General features: G+C 35.3%; 1 protein-coding gene and 1 pseudogene across 1 annotated transcript; both read right to left on the bottom strand.

Moving 5' to 3' along the window:
* Positions 1-271: 271 nt before the first annotated feature.
* Positions 272-18,152, bottom strand: Ssl1 (general transcription factor IIH subunit 2 Ssl1). The gene is made up of 8 exons (XM_067095434.1): positions 17,957-18,152; positions 14,756-14,957; positions 14,360-14,488; positions 13,894-14,067; positions 10,538-10,782; positions 10,146-10,286; positions 7,523-7,631; positions 272-1,661 (listed from the first exon to the last, which is right to left on the bottom strand). Exons 1-8 carry the CDS (start codon positions 18,022-18,024, stop codon positions 1,536-1,538), a joined length of 1,194 nt encoding a protein of 397 aa, XP_066951535.1. The 5' UTR covers positions 18,025-18,152; the 3' UTR covers positions 272-1,535.
* On the bottom strand, positions 2,173-3,544 carry LOC136833382 (uncharacterized; annotated as a pseudogene).
* Positions 18,153-20,064: the final 1,912 nt, after the last annotated feature.

Genomic DNA, 20,064 nt, shown 5'->3' on the forward strand with positions numbered 1-20,064 from the left:
TGGAATAATGCAATATACATTTAAGTTGATGGCCTCTAATGTTTCCATCCACAACAAAGAGATATGAATTTGTGGGATGTAAGACTGGAAGACTGGATTATTAGGCAAAATGCTGACTGAGTACTGGACAAGGACTGGACATACAGTTTGAAATTTCACATGTTAAAAGATTTGTTCAACTATCATTACCTACAAAAATGCACTCAAGACAAGATACAAGATTTCACTCTTACAATTCACTGCAAAAGGAATGAAAAATGAAAGAGGTTGCAAAAATATATATGTTTAATACCTATCCATATCACAATAAGAGGTAGGCTAGCATTTACCATCAACAGTAATACTCTTATCCTAAAAAGGTATCTTTGTAACACTTTACACACATTTCCTAAGTCATCTACAAAAATTTATAGTACTGTACACAGAAAATGACAAAGTTGAGGAACAAAGGGGAAATGTGTAAAATTGATTAACATTAAAATTAAACAATAGCTTGACTAAATACTTGTTTCCAACACTAAAACCTCAAAGCTAAAAAACTTACTTCAGAAATTAATGAGAAATTAGATAATGTTTTTATTTTACTAGAACTTCTGTTAAATGGTGTGCAATTTGTTAGCATTATTATCAATGTGCAACATAAGATATTCAACATGTTGTTTATGATAATCTTCATCAACACCCTCTTCTCCCCTCAATTTGAATCGAGAAACCTGTAAAATTTTTATGATCATTTCTTGCTTATACAGTACTGACCAAATAAAAAGTTATTTGCATTTGTATTTTATACACCTGGTTCCCTATTTTGTGATATTCCAGTCATCCTGGCTTACTCAAGTTTAAATGAGAATACAAATGGTTGCACAGTTTCTGCTGCTGCTACTACTGTAATTCATATCGATGCCATTACTACTTACATACTATCGATAAAAAGATTCTTACATATTTCCCCAGGAAACTATAACCAATTTAAGTAGCTCCAAAATTTTATGATTTACAGCTATAAACACTTGCAATGGGGTATTAATTTGTTTCACTCAAATTCATGCATATCATAAAATATCATTTATGAAATTCAGGTTTGTTACACCACAATAATGTACTGTACAGTGCTTTTTAATTGCAAAAAGGAAGAGAAGGTGCCCTTATTTTTGTTATTTTTACAACTGAGCTAACACCACCACGAATCAAACAGTATTATACTAATACATACGTAGTATTTGTACATGCAAATGTAATATTGTTATTACAATAGCAACTAATCAATAAGGGGAATCTACTCATTATGTCACTACTTAGATGACTATTTCAACATTGCAAGATTACAGATTACATGCCTCACCAAAGAAGGTAAATTTTGCACAAAATTCTACTTTTGTTTTATGTTTTACTATATGGAAGACTGCACTACATTTGAGGGAGCATAGTATTTTCTCATTAGAAAAAACTAAAATTTAATGATAAAATTAATTATAAAAATAAAAAACCAAATGAAATACATATATTTGATAGAAGGGCACATCTTCAATGATATTTCAAGACGAATGGTACTGTGAAATTGCAGGATTGGAAGCACACCCTGGACAGCTGTGCAATGTCTCATGGAGGAAGATGTCACAGTTGAAGCAAAACACTTGCTTACAGGTCCCACAAATATATACCTGTTAAACATGAACAGTTTTACTGTATTATAAATCTAATCTTAAATTATTTGCTAATGCATTTTATTTAAATAAAATGAAACAAAATCTTGTCTTAAATGCACCTGAAGCTCCTCTAAAACTGAAGTGAATGTACAAAGCTGTGCACATATCAAACAAACCACTACCTTAATCTCACATTTTGGGTTCAGTGTTGACCATGTCACATTTCAAATACCACAATGCTGGTCCCATGAAAAGAGGCAGTAGCCGTAGTTGCCGAAGGGTTGTGATCGATGTTGTCCATGACCACAGTGGTAAACAACTCCTTCCTCAAGACAGGTGGACAGACTACACCCTCTTCCACATACATGGTGACAGTGGCATCTCCCAGTCGGGCTGATATCTCCAACACCCTGTCATAGGAAATGCTCATGCCATGATCATGAAGCATTTCTACCAGGTTCTCTTCCTGGTTTTGGCATAGATAGCCATGCCCAAGAACAATAGAAAAGGAGTTTCACTATCCTTTGAGTGTCGATGTACACTTGCTCCTTCCATCTGTTTTGAGAAGCAGTTGTATTGCAGGAGCTGAGCAATAGCCAGGTCTGACTTTGATCAGCCAAACCTTATGTCTGCTCCATGTTTGACCTTGATGAACCAAACCTTAGCTATGACTTTATGTCTGCTCCATGTTTGACCATACTAGTGAACTGGAGCAGACTTTGAGGTATGGCATCATTGATGCATCCTTCACAAAAGGTGCCATCAAACCTGGACTGATGATCCAGAATATACTTCCTCAGTATCTTTGCTGCTTTAGCAATCACAAGTGTATCTGAGTAGTCAGATGCCTGAGATAGGGCTAAAGCTACATCTTTCTGCAAGGCATGCTGCACACTTCTTCCTTTCTTGTGCGCTTCTAATTCAGGGATTTCTGCTAACAATTTGTCCTTTAATTTTGCTGTATTTACAGTGGGTGAGGCAATGCCCAATTGTTCCAGGCACTGCTGGTATAATTGGGATATGTCTGCAAGAGGATATATGGCAGGACCATCCTAACTCAAGCTAGTTTCAATGACATAATTAACCAACTCTGATAGAACCGGTGGATATACATCTGGTTCTTCACTGTGACATTTTTCTTTCTCAAGATTTCTAAGATGGAATCTCTCCCTATTGTAAAGGCCAGTGAGACAAACAAGATGGTATTTCAGTTCTTGTGCAATTGCATCACCTGCACCTAGTTTTGCCAATAATTTACCATCATTAAGTGTGTGAGCGCACTCATATAGTCTCCTGTTGAGATTCATGGTCATTACTTGTCGAAGATCTGATACAGGTGCCACATTTTCACAAAAAATGCCTGCTTCATTGTCATGATTCATTCGATGCTGTTTAGCATGCTTTTCCGGTGGTTCACTACCTTCAACTGTAGATCTTTGCTTTCTTGCACGATCAAGCTTTGCATTATTGAACATGACCCTACAGCTCTTCTGGTATTTTGCCTTGTTTTGTTGCAGTGTTGCCTCTATGCTACTGCCTTCATCCAGCCTTGTTGGGTCAAAGTTAAGTGGCATTTCGCCAATCTCCTGGAACAATGTCATATTGGTTGAAATCATTATGTACCCACCATGTTGAGGATTATGATGTAACAGAGGCCAAGGGTGAAGTTACACCTTCACTTTTCTTGTCTTCCTGGCAAAGACAACATTTGCTCCAGTCAGCCTTCTTTTTGCCTGTGATTGAATTTACACTTGCCATTGTGAGCCCTTGACTAAGGCCAAGGGGCTATCCTTTTACCACCTTAATCCAATCTGTGCTTTGATGTATGGGATACAACTAGGTTCAGTCACCCTACACCTAGCCTGATCATTCATCCACTGCCATTCAAGTCCCACATGATCTGTACACCACCTAGGTAAGTACATGAGCAAGCCATGTAGAGTCCCACTTACCCTTGGCTCGGCTCTCCTGCACTGGCAGCTCCTCACAATTCAGGTGAGGCTGTCTAGCTAAATCTACCAACTACGGGCAGTCCCCGGGTTACGACGGGTCCGCCTTACGACGTTCCGAGGTTATGACGCTTTTCAATTATATTCATCAGAAATGATTTCCCGGTTTACGACGAGTGTTCCAGGGTTATGATGCTTACAAAGCCGATCTGACGGATTTAATACGGCTACAAAACAGCAGAATAATAAAAATTTGGAGGTTTTTTCATGAAAAACTCAATAAAAATTCAGTTTACATCGTTTTCAATACACCCAAAGGATTAAAAGTAAGGTTTTCGTAGGATTTTTGATGATTTTTCGGCTTACGACAATTTTCAGCTTATGATGCGGCATAGGAACGGAACCCCCATTGTAAACCAGGGACTGCCTGTATATACTTTCTACCAGCTAATTGATATGGGGCTATTAGACAGCATTTGGGACACTAAACTACTAAACTACACTAGAGCAAAGCTACGTACAGCTTAAGTAAAGCAAGATTAGCTGACACTGAACCCCATGCTGAGTTACACAGTAGTGAAGTCATCAATGTTCCCTGGTTGTGCGCTGACATTCACTCTTTTAAACTAAAACTAAAGATAAAACCTCCACCTAAATTATATACAGACTTGCAAACTATTATATTGAACAGGAAGACATTTTTCCATGCCTACTGAATCCTGAGACACGCACGATTATTTAAGGTTTTTGGCTGCCATATTGGATGCTATCTTTCTTTATATATGCTATATGAAATCTTTAACTGAAATACATTTTACTTTTACATGGTGACACTGCCTAAAATGTGTACAAGCTAACCATAACAAATGCATAAAAACATGACAAGAGGCACATAGGTTTCATGTTAAAACCTTGACTAGCAGCCATCTTGAAAAATGGCAGCCATTTTGGAATTCTAGTGGACACCCAGTAATTTTCAAAAAGTGGCCTATGGAGAAGATATGTACTAAATTTCATGCTTGTATCATTAACTGAAGTATTTTAGTGAAAAAATGATTTTATCTGCTGCACTATCAAGAGATTAAAGAGATAAACTCTCTCTCTCTCTGCCAGTACAAGGCTGGCTGAATGTGTCATAGTGGCAACCCTCTCTCTCTCTTTCTGATTTGGCTGAAAGGGTTAGAAGTATGTATGTATATATTTTCAATGGTACTAACGTTTAAGATGAATTTGAAATGATATTAATAATATAACTTCAAAGATTAATTACCGTAATAGGATAATAATTTGAGGTATATTTGATGTAGGATGATACTTTAAGTACTGTATACATTTGGTATCTGAACTTCCAAGATAGGCAAAACATTACACACAATTCTCTCCTACTTCATTCCTGCCTTTACATTTTTCAGTTCCCTGCAAAGGAAAGTGTAATAATAAGATGTTTACGGACAAATGTTATGAAGTACAAGGAGTACAGTACCATCATACAAACGCATCTCAAATCCTAACCAATATAATTCGAGATTGCAGATATGTACAGTATTCATTACCGAAAAGACTGGTTCGGTAGAGAACGCAATATTTACATTATATTATGCTAATCAGTAAACGAGGTAGTGAACGCAATATTTAAGTTTTTTATGTTACTTGGAAAACGAAATGTTAACCTTTACTGACATAATTCGAAGTACACTGAGTACCATCATACAGACATCTCAAATCCTATTAAACATTGAGACTTTCAGATATGTATTCACTACCAAAAATGTCAGCCCGGTAGTGAACACAATATTTACGTTATTACTCTATTCGGAAAAGGAAAGCTAACCTTTACCGACAATAGTTGAAGCACACAGAGCATCATCATACAGACATGTCTCAGATCCTAACAAACATTAATTGAGACTTGCAGATAAGTAATACATTACCGTAATTATTGGTTGGGCAAAGAACGCAATGTTTACGTTTTATTATGTTACCAGTAAAGGTGGTAGCATGGTAAACTACGCTACTGGTAGTTAAACAATTTGACTGCGAATTCACTACTGCAGCGAAATATGATAAACTTGAATGAGATCTTAATAACAAAACAACAAAATACTGATCCTGAAAGCTGTAGATTTGAAGGCTATCCGAAATCAGCGATAATACTTCACTGAAATCGGTTTCAAAACAGGCAAATTTACAAACAAAGCTGCCATCGAGACACTGTGTTTACTCGAGTGCCGGCAGAAACAGAATGAGGTTGTCTGTTAAGTCGTTCCTGGTATTCCCGTTCGTGGGCGGGACCAGTCACCTGTGCTAAACTTTGAAGCATTACTCGCGAATTTTTTAATTTTAAGCTGAGGAAACTATAGCCACGTAATTACTTGGTATGTTACTTATATAAAATACAGTATTAATTTACTTATAATCCAATTACAGATATATCTGCAAAATTAAATTGCTTCTTAAAATATATATAAATACAGCCTAGCAAACACATACCTAACTGCAGTAGTTCTACTTACTTTAAATTAAAATACTGTACATGTAAAATAAACTCAAAAACACAAACATTTTTATAATTATTCACTATCTATGTTTTATTAATTAAAAAAAGATTTTAGAGAGAGAGAGAGAGAGAGAGAGAGAGAGTAAGAACTTATTTGTTTCCTAACCAGATGCATGCATATGTATAGATAAGCACACATTCACAGACTAAAAAATTTAATTACTTGTAGCACAACAATGCATTTAGGAGATGTCAATAAAAATTCCACATCATATTAAATCCCCAGAACATTAATTTGTGTTAACTTATCTTGAGGATGACAAAATATACACAATATATTAAATATACGCATCAATTAAAATAAAATACCAAACCGTATTTGAATAAATGTGGCACAATCTTGTGTAGTCTTACTCTGAAAATGACAATACTTGCATGATGAAACAAAGAATCATGGCATTTATTAAATACCTCGCACATTAATTTTGTGTTAACTTACTTTGAAGATACAAAATATATACAATATATCATATATACACATCAATTAAAATACCAAACTATATTTGATAAACGTAGCATAATCTTGTGTAATCTTACTCTTAAGATGACAGTACTCACAAAATAAAAAAGAATCATGACAAAATCACTTGAGAAAAAAATTGCACTTAATGACGACTTCCTATTCTGTAGTACACTTACAAGTAAAACTGTACTTATTTAATCCAGAGTCTTAGAATTTCAGAGCATAGGCAGCAGAATGAAAAAAGAAATATAGTGCAATTGCTTAAAAAAATAAGTCATGTAAAGCACTGTTTTTACATGATTGATTATCAATAGTTTGCATTAGTATTATTTCCTGTTTGGATATATAGTATACACATGCATCCAACTCACGTATACTTTATTTAACCAAATACCTCAGAATTTTGAGTGAGTGACTGTGAGATGAACAAGGAATGAAATTTTCACCTTGTGAAAAAATACTTTTACATGTAAATTTAACAACATACTTTAAACACATTACATCACGTAACTATATTGTAAACTGCAGTGGCTCTAGTGTACTTGGCAAATTATTACCTAAGTATGAAAGGTCATCGGCTTTGACAATGATTGTTTCGTTGTCTGATAACTCTCCTGTATTTAGCAGATCATTCTATTCAGTACAAATATTTTCACTTTTACTGGACAAGGACAATTGTGCTAGTAATGAAACCTCAGGTGCTACTTAATTTATAAATACTGTAGTATCCATAAAACTACCTACAACAGGGTGTAAAAAATCAATAATGTTACATAAATATTTACCACCTATCACTGAAAGCTACATAATGTGACAAATACAAAACTACTAAACCAACATGATATTCACCTCATATCAGATAAAAATACCATGCACCAGTGAATCAAATGACAGAAAGTATGCTTACATTTTTGTCTGCAGAACTGTCTGTGAATGGCTTCAGACAACCATAACAATTTGTTGCAGAAGTGTTTTGTGATGGTTCCTCTATGAAATGCTTCAGAGGAAACAAGTGTCTGAAAAGTTAAATTAGAAAAATAACAATTAACTAAAATATATTAAAATAACATAAGGTAACACACATTAATATTCAATACAATATCATCTACATTATCATTTTTATTACGTAGTTCAACCAGACCACTGAGCTAATTTATTTAGGTCTCATAGAGCTTGCCAATAATAATAAGAGGGCACTGATGCACTTATCACATGCATTAAAAAATAGCAGACACACTAAATGTCAAACACAAATTTGTGACAAAAATACGATACAAAGACTGAAGAAATCTGTAAATTAATTCTAAATTTTAAAAATTAGTGTTAATTTAGCTATAGACACTTCAGCAATTGTCACCAAATGTTAATGTATAAAAGAGCATGGGGACCTATTTACTTCAAGTACAGTAATGGGATTTGGAGATGGCCACAGAATGTTAAAAGAGGATGTGTACATCATGATACCTTGTGATGAAATTGCATTTGGATGTCAAAAATGTCTATTTTCATAAAAATATACTTTACACATAAACCATATTTTTATTTTTATACAAGGATAAATGACCCTCTGACTTCAATGCATCCACAGCTATAGCAATGCAGAAACTAAATCAACTTACATAGTCTCATTAATATTTTCAAAAAAACCTGCTGCCACTAAAGGACCAAGACTTTATAGCTGCTCTTCCATTTACAAAAATTTATGACCATGTCTGAATTATCAAAATCTCTCCACAAAAGCTTTTATTTTTAGAAACCTTCAAGCACATCCTTAATCCAAAGATTCACACAAAGCATTGCACCAAGAGTAAAATATCAAAGAGGAAATCAGGTTACAATTCCTACTGGCATTTAGCTTTCTAGGTGGATGCATAAAACAACTTTGTTAGTGCATCAGGCCCAAGAAGCTCCATTAATGTCAATGAATGTGAAAATAAGCCTTCATATATAGTGAAAAGTATATTTTTTTACATGTTATTGCAAGTATACTCCTGAAAACATACCCATTAACCAATAGCCAATGTCACTTTCATAAAATTTATTTTATCTCCAAGTACTGGCCTCCATCACCGAAGCAAGGCATACTAAAACTCACATTCTGAAACTGACTTCATGGAAAATAACCTTAAGGAAGGGGTATTCTTTATCCAAAGAGGACTAGTGCATGGATATTGTGTGCTCTATGGCTCCTATTACACTGTACAATATGATGTCAAAACCAAATGTTTATGAGCATCCTGGAACTGGGTCGTAATGAACAAAATGACACATTTTTTAATCAATTTGTATTTTTCATAGCTAACAAACCTGCAGTCTTAACTTATGGATAATTCTTCTAGTGCCAGCTGGAAAACTGGTAAAAAGAAAACAAACAAGGAATTGGTGGCAATGAGGTAGGCTGATAGGCCTAGGAGGCAACTGTCAACGTCCCTCGAGTATGAGTCAAAGAGATGACACTTCAGTTTCTTCCAACCCAGGTAACTTGACTGAGGGGTGGCTAGAGGCAGGCCCAATTAGTTAAGCCTGCAGGTTTGTTCCTAAGAAAAATATAAATTGATTAAAAAATTTGTCATTTTTTCATGTGCGAAACAAACCTGGGTCTTACCTTGTGGATAGACTCACTTTTGGAGGGAGGAAAGAAAGTCTGGAACCAACTGGAGGTTCAGCACACCTGGTAACTCCTCCTGGATTATAGAAGCCTATGGAAGGGAACCAAAGCCTCTGACATGATACATAAGTGAATTATTTAACAGCCAGACTTCTGGGTCTTCGTACAATGTGATGCAACAATGTAGAAGGAAGTTAAAGAACTATATCCATAGATAACAATCCTTCGTGGCCACCAGTAGTTTGCTATCGATCCTCTCTCCCCTTGCTGGAGAGAGGAGGGACATGCTTTTGCAAAAGTTTTATTAATCACGTAGGAATAAGCAACCTCAAACAAAAAGATCGCAGTCTCACCTGTATCAAAACCCGATCTAGCACATGATGGAATGATTTCTCATTGCCTGCTGGGTAGAGAAGAAGAGAAAGGAAAAGGAAAGAGACCAGTCAACTCATTCATTCTCACTTTCATACCATCATCTTAGGTAAGATACAAACTGTCCCACTAGGGGGGCACTGGATGAGTTACACAACCTGTTAAGCAGCCACCACCGGACCCAAGGAAAAAGTGTCCAAGAACCCATGGGCAACGTCCCACAGACAGAAGGAAGTGAAGGTGGTCTGATGTAACCAAGTGCCAGCCTTCAAAATCCTTTGAAGAGACAAGTTCTTTTAAATGTCAAAGAAGGGCCTAACCCTCTAACATCATGTGCTCTTGCATGCACTGTGTTAGGACTGCGGCATGAAGTCAAACCATAAGCTTGTCTGATAGTTTCACGATGCCAAAAGGAGATGTGATGTAAAAAATTTGAACAAGAGCTCATACAATATTAACTATAAATACATGATACAATCAGATTCAATATACCTAAACTGTAGGCTTATTAGGCCTTACAATAACCACATGCAGAATCATTATAACTCACCTATATGACCGTGCAAGATGTGGAGCAGTCACAAGCATGAGACCACAAACTCTGCATTCAGCTGGCAGATCGCAATATTTAGCAGTGCACTGAGGGCAATAGTAACCCCTGGTGTTAAGGGCTGGAAGATCATCTAAATGACTATAAAAAAAAAGTTTCTCTTTAATCAAGTGAAAAATATTTCTACTTGATAATGAACACCAGCAATGACAAAACATTAACATAGAAGGATAAAATCTGTAGTTGAAGTTAAGCTAATTCTGCAGTCAGCATAAACTAATGGCATAAAAAAATCATAATTTTATCTTATGTAAAAATCAACATCTACATTTTCTACACTTTGTTGTATTGAAAATAAATGTAGAAAAAATTCAAATTACTCTTATACTTACCACATGCAAAGGGCTGCTTTGGCATCAATGTTAACCTGATGAGGAAAGCCAACTTTGATGAGTGTGTGATCCATTTTGACAGATGCAGCAGGAGGCTCCAGGTGTTCATTAATCAGTTCCTTGAGATGAACATCATTCATAGAAACTGACATTGAGCCTCCTGTTTCTTGGCTAATTTCTTTACAAACATGGAGCTCTGCTGTAAGGCCAATGACAGACACTCGAACATTAGCCTCTTTGACCTTCTGTTTAAGTGTGAGAAAAGGACAGTACAGTAATATGTACACCTTAGAATAATGTGGATATACAGTATATATATACTGTATGTGCTAGTAAATTCAATTCATATAATATATATATATATATATATATATATATATATATATATATATATATATATATATATATATATATATATATATATATATATATATATATATATATATATACATAGTAGTCTCTTGACTAACCATATATATATATATATATATATATATATATATATATATATATATATATATATATATATATATATATATATATATATATATATATATATATATATTTTCATGATGTTGCCTTGTAATACATATATCCTCCTATAATTTTGACATATTTACTTTTTTTTTATGTTTTATGTGTAATGATAATGATTGTTGAAGTGTCGTATTTAGTTTGGCATCAGATCTCAAAAGAACTAATGATTAAATAACTTAATAGCATAATTTAGAATTGATAATACAATTTTAATAGTAACATAGTTTAGAATGAATAATGTCTTTCTTGATAAAAGCGTAGTATATGAACACGTGTGTGTCCAGCAAAGACTTGTATCATTTCAATTGTCATCAGTTGAGATAAGAGAGAACGCTTTGTTTTGGGTTGTGATGACAGGTTGGAATAACAGATGCCAATTCGTTCGTACGAGGACAAGACAAGTGATTTCATGTTGTTACATGTTTGAGTCACGTACGCCACTTTGAGAGAAAGAATACATGTCTTGATCAGTTACACCATGTTTTGTAAGATTGCATTCAAAACGTTTTGCTGGGATGACGTCATTTTCTAGAAATTTCTCCATGGTATCTTGCACCCAAAATGCTTTAACGACATTATGTAATTGTTTTACGTGTTACTGGAATTCTAAAATCTGTTTGATTCTGATTTCTGAGACCAGTTAGTTTGGTTTCCTCTCTCTCTCTCGTTCTTAAAAAAGATTACTTTTAACGTACTGTTTTGTGGTCACGTATTAGCATTAACTTTTGAGATCTGAATTTAGTAAAGTTATTTAGTTTGTAACGGCGCCTGGTAAAAAAGTGTGTTTTGTGGTAACGCAGCTGCAGCAAGAGATTTTAGAGGTTTTCACAAGTTTGTGTAAGGTAACGTGAATTTTACTTATTAATACCATGGCATGATAAGTTAGGAAACTTTGACCGAGTGAAATTGTTATTGATAAATCTTATGCGTATTTTTGCGTGTTTTTCTGTTTGCAATTTCTTCTTATTTTCATATTTTTTATGTTTGTAATGTAACATTTATTTACGTAGCACTTTAAATATTTCTTGGTAATTTAACATTACATACTTGATTTAATATTTCATTTATTAAGATTTTCTTTTCAAATCTTGAGTAATTCTTGATAGTTTAAATTTTGCTTAATTAATTTAAATTCCTGATAAAGTTTTTGTGAATTAGTTTTGTTTCATAATTTAATTCAAGAATTAATTAAGTGTTGTGTTATTTTCAAGGAATGATAAATTTTTCAGATTGTGAATTCTAATTATCAACTTTGAATTTAAAAATAAATTTTTGTATTTAATATATTTTAGAAAAACTGTTTCATTTACTGACCACCAGTGAATAGGATTGATTGTGTGTGCATAAGACAAGGTGATAAACATGTTTTGTTCTTTTAGTTTTGCTAAAGTGAATTAAGACCAGGGAAACAGTTAGAGTTGTTTGATGGAGTGATGCCCTTTTACTCTAGAATATTTCTAGTTTAATTTTTGATACCTCACACATATTCTGATAAACTTAGTTTGATTTTTCAAGTGATAAATAAGTTTTTCTTAAGGGATCACTGTTACCTTTAGAGTACTCAGTCGTAATAATTAATGTTATGAGAGTTCAGGTATCTGGCTGAAGTGAGGTATATTTTTGAATCTTGAGATTAGTTGTGTAATAACCAGGTACTTGATACGCATCATGACATTATAATATATATATATATGGATGTGGTTAGTCAAGAGACTACTATATATATATATATATATATATATATATATATATATATATATATATATATATATATATATATACACACACACATATAGTAGTCTCTCGACTAACCACAACCACCTTATCCAACACTTGCCATTATCTGCATGGCCCTACCACCACAATGTATACTATACATGAAATTATAAAACTTTTAAAAACTACACTGATGGTTGTTAACACTATGCAAAAAGAAGGAAGTGTTGGTAGCAAAGCTTACAGACATAAACAGGCTGGGAAAGGGTAATGGGGCAGGGGGGAATAGTTTCCAGGCAGGATGGGTGGGGAGGGGTTGGCAAGGCTACAAGGGCAGAAAGAAGTGTTAGTAACCCTGCATACAGGCATAAGCACAGAGAAAGGGTTATATGATTCTTATATTTAACTGAATAATCCATATTAAGTATACATACTTTGAAATTTACAGTTATTTCTCTATCTCTTTAATGTTTTCAGTGGCATTCAAGTCAAGAACATAGTGTTTATATAATCTCTGCAGTCAATATGTGAAGAATTATCAGAAGCAGTGCAGAACTGAACTCTGCAAGGTTAAAAACAAAAAGTAACTAATTTCCTTAATGCAATGGTCAAGGTCTAATTTTCCTGAACACAATAATCTACAACTAATAAGCCTGTGCTACCAGGGTACTGAACACTTCATGCAACAGCATTCACAGTAACTAATGAAGTCATACCTAGGGGACTGTAACACAACCCAAGGAGACAATCCACGAAATTGTGACCTAAGAATGTGGAAGTCTACAATCTGTCTTAAAATCCAGTGCACCTCTACAACATGAAGGTGCTTTAGATAATGAACTGCTGTGTAAGCTGAAGCATCATTTGACAGCCTTAGAGCAATCTTTAGAATTTAATCTTTTAGACAACAACATAGGGTCCACCAAAGAAACAAAGCACTGCCCCTTTTCTTGTTAATAATCAAATCTGAGAGACACCAAAAGTTAAAGAAACATGATATTAATGAAAAGGAATCAAAGTTATATTTACATATTTCAGTTAGTAGTACATATTTCTACTGCTTATCCACATACATGAGTGAAATAAAAAGGCCATAATTTTACCTTTACAGTATTTTCAATTTCTCCCGGGTCACAGGTTGTTAAAGCTGCATAAATAATCAACACCTCTCTAGAAGTATGTCGTGGAAGATGGCGCAAAGAAGATAAGGCTACATCTAATGCATTCTGTATTGATGGCTCACCTCGGCATGGAGAATCTAATAATTTTTTGATAGCCTATAAATACAAAGAGAAATTAATGTATGAAAACTTCCTTCATAACAATACCTTCTGGTTGCTCACTTGAAAAATAGAAATACTGTACTGTATAGTTACTAGACAAAAAGAAAGCATTTATACTAGCAGTATACATGCAGTATAACATTTCTATAATTTTCTAGTCATTTTCCCAAAGCTTGAGCAGTAAATAAAAAAAATTTTGTATTATACCACAGGTCGTCTCATAACAACAAATTATCTCAAGATTTACACAACACTTTGAACAATTTTCCTTGAACAGTTACAGTACCTCCATGTGTCTTTGGGGATTATTACTGAGATTACTGCATGGTTTGGCTGTTTTACTCTGCATTGTTATCAGGCCCATCTGACTTATTGGATTTTGATCATGGAATTCTTTGATGAAATCTTCCAGAATCTGTAAAATATTAAAATATAAAATGATGGGAATATAATTAAATCACATACCGGTACAGTAATTATTAAAGTCAAGCACAACTTATTTTTACTATGCCAATACATATTATTTGCACAAATGAAAAGTTTCCACATTTGGGAAGACAACAAAATACAAGAGAGTAAATAAAGAATGCAAAAATTATCAGTCAGCCATCAAAGACAAAGGATTTCCATGATTCTTACTTCTAATGCAAAACACATAATTCAACACATGGTTATTAGTTACCTTAAGTAAACAGATCTGTCTTGTAGGTTTAAAGTCTTGTTCACTCATTGCCTGAGACATGTCTAATATAACAAAAACATGACGCATAATTCCTAATCTCACACTGGCTTCTCGCTCTAATAATCTTCGTCTTCTTGCCCGCTGGATCATTTCTGTTACCGATGGCTCGATTCGGCCAGACTCGTCTTCTCCTACAATTTCCCTGTAACAACCATTGACATGTAAAGAAAATGCATACAAGAACTCAATCAAAGGTCTATTGAATATAAACATAATAACAGTAGAGTACAATGGTTGACTAATATGTGAAGTAGATAAAGGTCTGCCTAAGCTATTAACAACTAGTCAGTCTCCCAGATTATCTAAAATTTTTGTGAACTCCAAGTTTGACTTAGTAATTGTATGTTTCTTAGTTTTGGTATTTTTTTTTAGTTTTGTAATAAACCCCAACAAGCTCATTACATATAATTCTTCCAAGCATAGCTTCAGAATCCCTGCAGTTTTGCTGCACTGTGAACCGGCATCTCATTTGACTTTGTTTCAGTTTATTTCTAATGGGCTGCCAGGAAAACCCTATTATGTTTTCACTTTAGCCAGAGATGTTGCAGTTGCCAATAAATACTTGCCTTCAAGCAATGGGCAATCAGTGCCTTTATATCAACTGATATCAGCTGATTTTTTTGCCATTCCAGATTCTGGTTTCACAGTCCAATGGAAAGAGCACTGTTTATCCTTCTTCACAACTTATTGCAGCAAGATCTGAAGCAGGTGGCAGATGCAGCCAACTCTGTTCAACCTCCTCTGCAACTACCAATACCTCCTTAACAGTCAACTTCTCTGTATGGACTGATCACAGTGACAATGCAAGCAGAAGTACTCAACAAGCACTGCAAAGTCATTTTAAAGAATAACCCTACTCTGGTTACACCTTCAGACATTGTGTGCACCAGTAACAAGAACTGATGTTCCATTCATCAAGAGAAAGACTGTTTCAAGTTCCAGACAGGACACCACCTATGACTGGGACCACTCTAAAGCCAGTTTAACTGCAGCAGCAGCAGTCAGGCCTTTCTTGCCACTCATATCTGCCCAATCAGGTGAAAGACTCCAGGACAGCAGTTATCAGCACTGTTCGCATGAAGAAGTTGTTTGCATATAAATGAGACCATGATTCCTTGGGAATATGGTCCTAAGACATAGTAGCAGCAATGAACACAAGCAGGAGTTGGCTGTAGATGCCACGACCACTCAGACACAAGACTTTGTATCAGTAACAGCAAAATAGGATTCAATCACAAATGTTTTTGGCTGGGACCATGTTTGTAACAGTTCAGGGGTGACTCAAACTAGGATGCAACAAGAGCAGTGCTAGCAAGCCAGCAGATGCTTTGTAGGTGACCACTCTCAGACCACTTGCAGAAGCTTAGACTTGTGACTGCACATTGTGAAACAGACAGAATGATAACAGCAATAAGAACAGAACCTGACAGAATATTCTCTGATTCTGGTTTTGATCAACCAAATGTCACTTCCTATAAATAACACAGAGCTAAAGTAATGTTTTAGCAAATTTAAACCTAGGAGCAGCATTCAGATACACCATACTGAGCTGGTCCTGCAACTTCTTCCAGTGAGTTATCATCTTCAGTCTCATCCAAGAGAGATGAGGAACACTGATCTCCTTTACCAAGAATCACCTTGGTTCCTGTGACAGGAAGCCTGCTAACCTACCAACTAGGTCTACAACTAGGACCTTTGCTTGTAACTCCTGCTAAGCGGAAGATCTGAGAGAATTACCTACCACATAGTATTTTCTGAGCAGTCAAATGAGGATTTTGAGAAACTGTACCCATGGCCAGTCGCCATGTTTGAAAGGAAACTTACACCCACTGCCCTGCACATATAATCTGGTCGAGTCTGTAGAATGTAGGAACAAGGCCTGGAAACAAAAATTCCTCATACAATTTCAAACATACCAGTTAATGACGCAGGCAAAAAGATACTTTTCATGACTTTTCCAATTTTTTTGTGATCTAAAATCCTGGCCAATGTCTTACTTTGGAATACACAATTAATATGAAGTACACTGTTTGACTCCTCGAATAGCCTATCCCTATAAAACTGTGACAGACATAGGTTCCACTGATGGAAAAAACCTTTCTTAAAATGTTGTCCTGATCTAACCAGATCTTATCTTCCTAGCCTAACCTGATTTAAGGTGGCCGTACCCTGACATACAACACCCCCTCAAGTAACATTGAAGGCAGAACTAAGCAAGAGCTCCACACCGGGTATTACTTTGGAAATTGATTTTTCCTACCATATTTTTAGTTTGTTTGTCGTAATTAAAGAATTTCCTGGAATGCATGCATATGTTGTTACAGGGAGCTTTTGGTAAAAAGTGGAGTTTCCTTCACTGGGGGGTTCAGGGGGCAGAGGCCCCCGACTAAGCAACACGGCCTGCTAGTCTAGGTTAGGTTCAGGTACGTTAGGTTAGTATAGTTCCTTATACAATAGTATTCCTTGGCCAATTCCTTCTTAAAAATATGGCTCCCTAGTAACTTGCGAATGTGCAGAACCATTCCACAGGCTAACAACAAAATGGCAGTCCGGTCTCCCTCCCACCATTTCCAAAACCCTGCGTTCCTAAAGAGTCCCCAACCATAAGGTTAATGATAACTGACCGATAATAAACAACACCACCTCCATCAGCAACACTAAAAGTATAGGAAAAAACCAACTTCCAAGGTAATAGTCTGTGAGGAGTTCTTACTTAGAAACACCAAACTGAATATCAGAAACAGGGACTAAGCCTCCACTCATAGGTAGTGACAGAGGCTGCTCCTGCCATTTTCAAAACTACCCCTTGGGGCTTTGTACAGAAAATAATCTAAATACCCTTTCCTGGCGGAATGTAAAATTCATCCAAATCTCAAGTAAAATCCGTCAGAAAAATTACATTTTACATAGGCTAGTTACTCAATTAAAAGCTTTTATGTAACATTTACCGACAAGCTCTGGGCTAACCTGGCTATACTAAATTAAGCAAGCCCTTTCCTTGACTTTGCCCACCATGAACTAGCCTACGGTCGTCTACCCTAGGAATGAGAAAAAAAGGATACGCTAATAATGGGCCTAACGTTTTTCAGAAGTAACATATCTTTCGGCAGACGTTAGCTTAGTTTACAATATATAGCTTACCATGTTTTCTCGTATCCACTGGCAGCCCATCGATATTTATGATCCTGATCGTCTTCGTCTTGCAACATGATGCTGACCAAGAGCCGTAATCCGTAGAGTAGCTTTGTTTACGTTTCCGGATAGTAGTAGTAATTGAAACATACCTATGAGACGGCTCAAGGAACACAGTCCGGTTGCTCGATGGGGTCTTATTCTTGCTTGGTACATTTTATCACATTTTTCTTTGTATATATATATATATAAGAAAACGAAGACTTGTAAATTTATTCCTTAAAACATCGTATCAGATAAGTACTGAACCTGATGCTAACGAATTTAATAGTGTTAATTTTGATGATTTTATATTATTAAAAAGGCAAAGAAAACAAACTTTGAAATTGATCAGATGCCAATATGCAACTTTGTGGAATGGAAAATGTATAAATGCTAATTTCTCTGAGTACAAGTTCTCTAAATCTTAGAGCGTGGCTGTTATTAAATCAGTTTTGAAAGGTGAACTTGATTATAAAAATTCTTAAGTTCCTACAGACCTGTTTTGATATATCTATCATTATGTCTAAATATTGGAATATGTTATTCTTGACAAATCAATTAGTTACCTGAATAATTCGTCCATAATTGATGGAGATGCCATGGTATTTATGACTTGCGAGCACCTGTTTAAACTGGAAGTCGCCTGAGACAAGATGCCATCAGTATTGACGGTCATTGACCAAAAACCAAGCTTGATTGTTCTGTCTACATCGTATTCAATTTTACGATTACCATGAGCGAAATCAGTCCATTGTGGAATAATTTTATATTCTAGATGTTTAGTTGAAAAATATCGCCTCTCCCGCATAGGTTACAATTCTGGAGGATACATGAACAGATAGTGTCCGTTTTCTACAATCTTGAAAAATCTGTGCAACAAGCACTTGCAGACTAAAGAGCGCGCCAATCCCTCTATTGTTTCAGGACCTACGTGGCCTGAGATAAACTCCCTGTCAGTAGTGTAGGTAGACCTAAATGGCCAATTTCAAGATCACATCTTGGTTCTGTAGACATGATAATCTAACGTATGATCACGATACAGGTCTAATTCCGTTATCATAAACAAATATTTTAACCAGACAACTGAAATGGCACTCTGAACTTCTGTAAGAATAGCCAAAAGGGTTTGATCTATGTAAATGCATTAGTCTTATTTTATAAATCAAAACACCTTAAGAAATTAACAAATGGATGACCTGGAACTGTTAAAGATTCTGACAAAATTCTTTCAGTAATTTGTTTTTGGTTGAGAATTCGAAAGTCGGGGGTAGGTCATGTTGGTTATTTATCCAAGAACGTGGTCAAACGAGTGTGACCCATTTGATAACAATGTAATATCACGTCAGCTAGTGCTGTTTTTTTTTTATTTGCTTTTATCGGAATGATCATTCCACTTAGCTTACCATTTCTTACAGCTTGAGAGTTTTAGATACAATAAATCACTGAAAGAATAAGTTGCCAGTATCTGATATAATTATAGTATTTGCAGCTAGTCTTCTTTTCCTTTGATACAAGGAAATGATCCTAAGAAAGACGAAATATTCTTTACATTTATTGACTCAAAAATTATACGGTTCTAACTGGCAATGATGGAGGATGATTTTTTACGAAAATGACTACTAAAACGAATATCTTTTGAGTTTATGAGTAACATCACTGAATCTGTTGCGCTTCGTATAGTTATAAAGCCACGGTGAAGGGAGAGTCAAGTTTGCCTCTCTCAACTGCCTGTATACGGATTTCTTCGGGGAGGACTTCAGTGCTTCAGCGCAGATTCTAATATCTACGATGTGAACTGGATCTAACCTTTCTTAGGACGGAGTCTAATGCTGAACCGTATATCCGGATTCTATAATCTGAAATAGATAGAACAATCGCCGCCCACAATAACATTAGGGTTGACCTGTCAGCACTCCATGTTATATATGACAGGTATTTTTATCAGATTTTATATACGAAAAATGTGTCTTCTAGTTCAAGTATCTAAGATTAATTCTAAGAATCTGTCATTCTGTTTCTCATTTCAGTTTAGTATCATAATTCGTTTTCATCTGATGTCCTCTGAAAACAGGAAA

This window comes from Macrobrachium rosenbergii, chromosome 4 (genome assembly GCF_040412425.1).
Source record: "Macrobrachium rosenbergii isolate ZJJX-2024 chromosome 4, ASM4041242v1, whole genome shotgun sequence".
Taxonomy (NCBI): Eukaryota; Metazoa; Arthropoda; class Malacostraca; order Decapoda; family Palaemonidae; genus Macrobrachium; species Macrobrachium rosenbergii.

Bases quoted from the DNA above. Each gene is read 5' to 3' on its own strand.
- Ssl1 (XM_067095434.1), bottom strand. From the start codon at position 18,024: ATGTTGCAAGACGAAGACGATCAGGATCATAAATATCGATGGGCTGCC. The intron at 14,958-17,956 runs GTAAGCTATATA...TGGTTGTTACAG, and splicing joins AGTGGATACGAGAAAACATG to GGAAATTGTAGGAGAAGACG. The intron at 1,662-7,522 runs GTAAGCATACTT...CATGTTTAACAG, and splicing joins ACAGTTCTGCAGACAAAAAT to GTATATATTTGTGGGACCTG.